Raw genomic sequence first — 8051 nt, 5'->3', positions numbered from 1 at the left:
TTGAGACATTGTCTTGCTCTTCACCCAGGCTAATATGCAGTGGCACCATCATAGCCCACTGCAGCCACAACTTCCTGGGCCCAAGCGATTCTCCCCCATAGCCTCCTGATAGCTGAGATGACAGGCACGCACCACCACGCCCAGCTAAGTTTTAAATTTTTCTGTAGAGATGGGGTCTCACTGTGTTGCCCAGGCTGGTCTCAAACTCCTGGGCTCAAATGATCTTTTCGCCTGGGCTCCTAAAGGGCTGAAATTACAGGAGTGAGCCACCGCACCCGGCTCTCCTCACTCCTTAGCAGCCCAGCATCTCCTCAGCCTTCAGCTCTCACATTTTACCTCCCTGGCCTAGGCGCCCCAGTCTAGACTAGAGGAGGTTGCTTTGTTATACGCGTCCCACACGCTCTGTGTGTCTACAGTAACGCACTTCACACGTGTGATTAATGAAATAATTACTTGATAAAGCCTGCCTGCCAGGCAGCAACCAAAGCTCTAACAGGGCAGGGAACAATGTTTGCTCCTGCCACAACCCCAGGGCCACACCATGGTAGGCGCATATTAAGACTTTTGGGTAAACTAGCTGTAAGAGGCCGGGCTCGGTAGCTCACGCCTGTAATTCCAGCACTTTGAGAGGCCGAAGTGGGAGGATCACCTGGGTTCAGGAGTTCGACACCAGCCTGACCAACATGGGGAAACCCCGTCTCTACTAAAAATACAAAAATTAGCTGGGCGTAGTGCCGTGCGCCTGTAATCCCAGCTACTCGGGAGGCTGAGGCAGGGAAGTGCTTAAACCTGGGAGGCGGAGGTTGCAGTGAGTCGAGATCGCGCCACTGCGCTCCAGCCCGGGCAACAGAGCGAGACTCTGTCTCAAGAAAAAAAAAAAAAAAAAAAGCTGTAAAGGCCCGCCTTTCTCCTCACGTCTTCTCCCAGACCCAGGAGTCTGGCCTCCCGCCCTCCACTCGTCTCCATCACACTCACCTCTCCCCGCTGCGCACCACGGTTACTAAGAAGTAAGCTTCCCCAGAGCGCTCGTCGCTCACCGATGACGTCTCATACTCGCGCCGTTATCGAGGGAAAGCTCATCTCTGATTGGTCCCCGTTCGCGACGTTCCTGGCAGCGTTTGGAACAACAACTTTATTAGCACCTGGCGCTAGGCGGAGAGAGGCGGTAAGCAGCAAGGAGAGGGGCTGATCAGACTCACGGCCCGCTGTGGACCGATCCTGCTAAGCGGTGAATCGCTGTGGCTGGACGACGAGGCATCAAGACAAGAAGAAAGACTGTGGCAACTCAGAGGACTGGTTGCGGCGTTAGACGGGAAAGCAAGGCCTTTAAGTAGGGATTCGGGGTGGACGTGGGGGTGGGCGGAAGCGAAGCCGGAAACAAGAAACTACAACTCCCACAAGGCCTAGAGCCACGTCCCTCCGTCCTCGGCCGCGGGGCCTGATGGGACAAGTAGTTTTGCAAACGGCTTAACCTTGAGATTTAAGAGGTTGGAAGTTGTGAGGCCAGGGGCTCCCGGAGCTCGCGGAGATGGAATTGGAGCAGAGAGAGGGGTAAGTGACTGAGCACTTGTGAAAAACTGCGAATCCCAGAAGACACCGCACCTGCATTTGCGTGCAACCATATGACCTTTTACCCTGAGGGCTGATGGGGGTTGTAGTTCTTGCAGCTGCTTTACCTTAGAACCCTTTTATGGACTGAGGTCTGCACTGGTGCATCCTGAGAGACGAGAAGGCTAGGGATTTGTACTGCTGGATCTGAGACGAGGAGGTTGGAAGCCTGGACTCCTGCGTCTGGGTGAGGGTTGGGACTTGGACTCCCTGGGTCCTTGGAGAGAAAAAGTCTGGAAGTCTGGACTCTTGGATCCTGGGAGGGAGGGGCTGGGGACCTGGACTCCTGGGTCTGTGGCAGGAGGGACTGAGTACGTGGACTCCTGGGTCTGATGGAGGAGGGGCTGGGGACCTGGACTCCTGGGTCTGAGGGAGGAGGCGCCGGGACCTGGACTTCTGGGTCTTGGGGCGGAGGGGCTGGGGAACTGGACTCCTGGGGCTGGGGGAGGAGGGGCTGGGTGCCTGGACTCCTGGGTCTGAGGGAGGAGGGGCTGGGGGCCTGGATTCTGGGATCTGAGGAAGGAGGGTGTGGGGTTTGGGCTGCTGGTTCAATGGGAAGAGGGGCTGAGGGTCCAGGATCCAGGGCCCCTGAGCCTTTCCCTGCCCCTTAGGACCATGGCAGCCGTGGGCTTTGAGGAGTTCTCAGCGCCGCCAGGCTCAGAGTTGGCGCTGCCTCCCCTGTTTGGTGGCCACATCCTGGAGAGTGAGCTGGAGACGGAAGTGGAGTTTGTGTCAGGTGGTCTGGGTGGCTCAGGGCTCCGGGAGCGAGATGAAGAGGAAGAGGCAGCCCGGGGTCGCCGGCGGCGCCAGCGGGAATTAAATCGCAGAAAGTACCAGGCACTAGGTCGGCGCTGCCGGGAGATCGAGCAGGTAGGTGAGTGCGGATCCCCCTGTTTTGGGGTCCTCCGGCCTAAACTACTGCCCCTGCCATCTCTGCCTCTCCACATGCCTGGCCTTCCTTGGCTCGCTGAATGCATCTTTCGCTTATTTCTTCACTCGTTTAGCATCCATATGTGTCTGGCCTTGTGCCAGGCCCCTCTATCTCCTGTGGAGCTTCCCTGACAACCCAGATGGGTGTTGTGATGTCTCCCAGGGGTCTCTCAATAGGTAGTAGAGCCAGGTGAAAGTCCAGGCTCTTCACATCTCCCATGCCCCTGCCAGGATCACTCCTCTCGACCCGTTTATTCTGACCCTCAATCCCCACGCTGCCACTGCAAACTCCAATTTGTCTAGGGTGAATGACTGCATCAGCCTCCCTGCTGAGAATGAGGGATGGCCCAGGCATTGTGGCTCATGCCTGTAATCCCAGCACTTTGGGAGGCCAAGGCATGAGAATCACCTAAGGTCAGGAGTTCCAGAGCAGCCTGGCCAACATGGTGAAACCCCATCATCTCTACTAAAAATGCAAAAAGTTAACCACGTGTGGTGGTGTGCACCTGTAGTCCCAGTTACTCGTGAGGCTGAGGCATAAGAATTGGTTGAATCCAGGAGGTGGAGGTTGCCGTGAGCCAAGATCATGCCACAGCACTCCAGCCTGGGTGACAGAGTAAGACTCTGTCTAAAAAAAAAAAAAAAAAAAAAATCAAAAAAAAAAAAAAAAAAAAAAAAAAATCAATAAGGATGGAACAACATCAGGCAGGGCTCAGATCCTGGCAGGCCAGGAACAACAGGACACAAAGTTTGGAGATTTTTTTTTTCCCTCAAGAGTGAGGAGGAGCCATTGAAGGGTTTCAGACGGAGGAGGGACAGTATCAGGTCTGGATGCTTGAAACTCTCTGAAGACAGCTGTATTAGTTTGCTAGGACTCCCATAATGCCTCACAAACAGGGTCCCTCAAGAACAGAAATTCCTGGCCAAGTGCGATGGCTCACGCCTGTAATCCCAGCACTTTGGAAGGCCGAGGTGGATGGATCATCTGAGGTCAGGAGTTTGAGACCAGCCTGACCAATGTGGTGAAACCCATCTCTACTAAAAACACAAAATAGGCCGGGCGCGGTGGCTCACGCCTATAATCCCAGCACTTTGGGAGGCCGAGACGGGTGGATCACGAGATCAAGAGATCGAGACCATCCTGGTCAACATGGTGAAACCCCTTCTCTACTAAAAATACAAAAATTAGGTGGGCATGGTGGCGCACGCCTGTAATCCCAGCTACTCGGGAGGCTGAGGCAGGAGAATCGCTGGAACCTGGTGGCAGAGGTTGCGGTAAGCCAAGATCAAGCTACTGCACTCCAGCCTGGGCGACAAGAGTGAAACTCCATCTCAAAAAAAGAAAAAGGGACAGAAATTCCTAACAGTTCTGGAGGCTGGAAGTCCAGGGCAAGGTGTCGGTGGGCTTGTGAGAATCTGTTCCAGGCCTCTCCCCTGGCTTCTGGAGGTTGCTGGCAGTCGTTGGCACATAGAAGCATCAGCCTGATCTCCATCCTCATCTTCATACTGCTGCTCCCTCTGCGTGTGTGTCTGCGTGTCCCAGTTTCCTGTTTATAAGGACTCCGGTCATACTGGATTAGGGCCCAGCCACTGGCTTCATTTTAACTTGATTACTTTTGTGACAACCCTGTCTCTAAATAAGGTCAGATTCTGAGGTACTGGGGGTTATGGCCTTAACACCCCTTTTAGGGGGACATAACTTTTTTTCTGAGATGGAGTCTTGTTTGGGGAGGCCCAGGCTGGAGTGCAGTGGTGCCATCTCAGCTCACTGTAACTTCGACCTCCTGGGTTCAGGTGATTCTCCTGCCTCAGCCTCCCGAGTAGCTGGGACTACAGGTGTGTGCCACCACACCCAGCTAATTTTTGTATTTTTAGTGGAGATGGGGTTTCACCATGTTGGCCAGGCTGGTCTCAAACTCCTGACCTCAGGTGGTCTACCCGCCTCAGCCTTCCAAGGTTCTGGGATTATAGGTGTGAGCCACTGCTCCTTGCCTTCAGCGTTTTTTTCTCCTCTTTGTTGAGGCAGGGTCTCATTTTGTCACCAAAGCTGGAGTGCAGTGGCGCAATCTCAGCTCATTGCAGCCTCAACCTCCCAAGTTCAAACAATCCTCCTGCCTCAGACCCCAAAATAGCTGGGACTACAGGCACACCGCACCCGGCTAATGTTTGTACTTTTTGTAGAGGTGGGGTTTCGCCATGTTGCCCAGGCTGGTCTTGAATTCCTCACCTCAAGTGATCCCTTCGCCTTGGCCTCCCCAAATATTAGGATTACAGGCATGAGCCACTGCGCGTGGCCTCAACTCTTAATGACGGCACTGGAGAGTTCTGTAAGGAGGGAGGCTGGGGCATATTCCAAACTCTGTTTAACAGATGGACACCTAGGCTCAAAGGGACTCAACTGGAGCCTCTGCTCATAATCCAGCCCCCACGAATAGATCCTGTTACTACTCCTATTTACAAGTATAGAAAATTAAGGCTTAGAGAGATTAAGTAACACACCCAAGCACAGAGCTCAAACTCCTGGCCTCAAGTGATCCTCCTACCTTGGCCTCTCAAAGTGCTAGGATTATAGGCATGAGCCACCATGCCAAGGCCAGAGCCAAGATTTGAACTCAGGTCTTTTTCTTTCTTTTTTTTTTTTTCGAGATGGAGTTTCGTTCTTGTTGCCCAGGCTGGAGTGCAACGGCGCGATCTCAGCTCGCTACAACCTCCACCTCCTGGGTTCAAGCGATTCTCCCCCCTCAGCATCCCGAGTAGCTGCGATTACAGGCATGCACCACCATGCCCAGCTAATTTTGTATTTTTGGTAGATACGAGGTTTCATGTTGGTCAGGCTGGTCTTGAACTCCTGACCTCAGGTGATCCACCTGCCTAGGGCTCCCAAAGTGCTGGGATTACAAGCGTGAGTCACTGTACCCAGCTTTTTTTTTTAAACAGGGTGTCACTGTCCAGACTGGATTGCAGTGACATGATCTCAGCTCACTGCAGCCTCTAACTCCCATGTTCAACTGATTCTCCTGCAGGCACGTGCCACCACGCCTGGCTAATTTTTTGTATTTTTAGTGGAGACAGGGTTTCACCATGTTGGCCAGGCTGCTTTCGAACTCCTGACCTCAGGTGATCTGCCTGCCTCGACCTCCCAAAGTGCTGGGATTACAGGTGTGAGCCACTGCACCTGGCCTGGTATGTTTCGGCTTAATGGGAGGTTTGGGCTCCCTGAGCAGGTAACAGTTGACCTAAGACTTGAGGGAGTGGGGAGTGAGCTGCGTGAATGGCTGAGTCGAGGGTCCATGTAGAGGAACAGCATGTGGAAGGCCCCACAGGAGGGCACTCAGGACCCAGCGTGGTGAGAGGGGAGTGGGAGGGATGGGGAGGTGGAAGTGCCTCAGGCCACTGGAGGGTCTTTGTCCAGCCTCCCCCAAGCTTAGCACGTGCTCCGTTACACATCCATTGAACGAATGAATGGGAGGAGTGGGATCCAGCTCATGTGGGTTTCCCGTCCCACAGGTGAACGAGCGGGTCCTGAACAGGCTCCATCAAGTGCAGAGGATTACTCGGAGGCTACAGCAGGAGCGGAGGTAACCCCTTCTGTGCCCCCCCCACCCCGGGCCCTTGTGCTTCGGCTCTCAGACACTCCCACCCCCTCGTGTCTCCCCACTCCCATGACCTCCCAACCCTGACAAGCCACAAGGAAGAGAGCCTGGAGATGAGGGCCTGGGGCTGAGGCAGGCAGGGAGGAAGGGTGGAATTCGGTCTTGGAGGGAGGAGTGCTGAGCGCTGGGACTGAGGGAGGGCTGGGTAGAGTGGGCTGCTCCCTGTTACCTCTACGCCTAGAATATACCGTCTTCTCACTCCTCTGCTGCCACCGACCTGGGCCTGGGGACACAGCCTCTCGCTTAGATCACTGCTCTTTGCCTCCCTGCCTCTCCCTTAGCCCAAGTCTCCTCTCAAAACAGCCAGGGCAAGCCCCACCTTTTCCTCTTTGTACCTGTAGGCAAGATTTTTTTTTTGATAGAGTTTCACTCTGTGGCCAGGCTGGAGTGCTGCGGCGTGATCTCGGCTCACTGCAACCTTTGCACCTCCTGGGTTCAAGTGATTCTTCTGCCTCAGCCTCCCAAAAAGCTGGGACTACAGGTGTGCACCACCACGCCCGGCTAATTTTTGTATTTTTAATAGACAGGGTTTCACCATGTTGGCCAGGCTGGTCTCGAACTCCTGACCTAGGTGATCCACCCACCTCGTCCTACCAAAGCGCTGGGACTACAGGTGTGAGCCACCGTGCCCTGCCTTAGCCAAGGTTTTTCAGATCAGGAGAGTTTATGAAAGGGATCGGTGGCCTTTTGGGTACAGAATTAAGAAAGCCTGTGTGCATGCAAAACCTCCCTGAATAACTTTGCACAGCTAAGTGAGAATCAGGCTTTCCGCACTGCTGACCTGGAGCCCAGCCCCATGGTTCTGCAAGCGTGGCCCGTGGACTGGCAGCATTAGGGCCACCTGGGCACTTGGTGCAAATGCAAGTTCTCCAGCCCTGCCAGTCCTTCTGAAATGTCAGACAGACCAAGCCCCTCCTCCACCCCTCGGAGGTGGCTCTCGGCTGACTCAGAGTAAAGGTGAACGTCCTGCGGCAGCGGAGCAGGCCCTGGCTCAGAGCACCCCACACACCTGCCTGCCTGCTGCGCTAGAAACCGGGCACTCACTCGGCCCTGCCACTCCTGCATCTGCTTGGTGAGGCCTCTGCCACCAGCTTTCGAAGTTCCAATCCCGGTATCATCCACCTCCTTCCCGCTTTCTGGTCCCTTGTGTTTTTGTTGGCTTGTTCACTGTCTCGGTATCATCCACCTCCTTCCCACTTTCTGGTCCGTTGTGTTTTTGTTGGCTTGTTCACTGTCTGTCTATGCTGTGACTTGAGTTCCGTCAGCAACGGGGGCCTCTGTTTTGTCTTCTGATGTGCCCTCAGCACAGCCCCCAGAACAGCACCGACAGCAGAGCGGGCACTCAGGGCATGTGTAAAGAACAAGATCTGTCTGAAAAGCATCCTGGCCGGGTATGGTGACTCATGCCTGTAATCCCAGCATGTAGGGAGGCTGAGGCAGGTGGATCACCTGAGGTCAGGAGTTCAAGAGCAGCCTGGCCAACATGGTGAAACCCGGTCTCTACTAAAAACACAAACATTAGCTCGGCAGACACCTGTTATCCCAGCTACTTGGGAGGCTGGGGCAGGAGAATCGCTTCAACCCGAGAGGCAGAGGTTGTGGTGTGTCAAGCTCACACCACTACACTACAGCCTGGGAGACAGAGCGAGACTTCGTCTCAAAAACAACAGAAAACTTTCTGTCCAGGCGCTGGTGCAGAGGAAGCATTCCATCAATTAGAACTTTAAAAGTAAGGAACTCTGTGGCCGGGCGCGGTGGCTCAAGCCTGTAATCCCAGCACTTTGGGAGGCCAAGGCGGGTGGATCACGAGGTCAAGAGATCAAGACCATCCTGGTCAACATGGTGAAACCCTGTCTCTAC

The 8051-nt window shown here is 54.5% G+C and overlaps 2 protein-coding genes across 3 annotated transcripts in view; one reads left to right on the top strand and one right to left on the bottom strand.

Annotated features, from left to right (window-relative positions):
- PRPF31 (pre-mRNA processing factor 31) overlaps positions 1–1341 on the bottom strand; it is a 17648-nt gene extending 16307 nt beyond the window's left edge. The window contains exon 1 of the mRNA XM_017497940.2: positions 976–1341. The gene's annotated coding sequence lies outside the window, so the exon portion shown is untranslated. The remainder of the gene's footprint in view (positions 1–975) is intronic.
- Positions 1135–8051, top strand: part of TFPT (TCF3 fusion partner) — an 11908-nt gene continuing 4991 nt past the window's right edge. Inside the window, exons 1-3 of one of the 2 annotated variants that reach the window (XM_017497948.2) lie at positions 1135–1551; positions 2220–2478; positions 6046–6116. In XM_017497948.2, the coding sequence (XP_017353437.1) occupies positions 1529–1551; positions 2220–2478; positions 6046–6116 (353 nt within the window). In that variant the 5' untranslated portion in view covers positions 1135–1528. Of the gene's footprint in view, positions 1552–1572; positions 1796–2219; positions 2479–6045; positions 6117–8051 lie in introns of those variants that run through there. The other variant, XM_017497949.2, reaches the window with a different exon arrangement.

The sequence above is a fragment of the Cebus imitator genome, unplaced genomic scaffold (genome assembly GCF_001604975.1).
Source record: "Cebus imitator isolate Cc_AM_T3 unplaced genomic scaffold, Cebus_imitator-1.0 Scaffold235, whole genome shotgun sequence".
Lineage (NCBI taxonomy): Eukaryota > Metazoa > Chordata > Mammalia > Primates > Cebidae > Cebus > Cebus imitator.
Note: the sequence above shows the minus strand (reverse complement) of the source record. Positions and strands in the feature narration are given on the sequence as shown.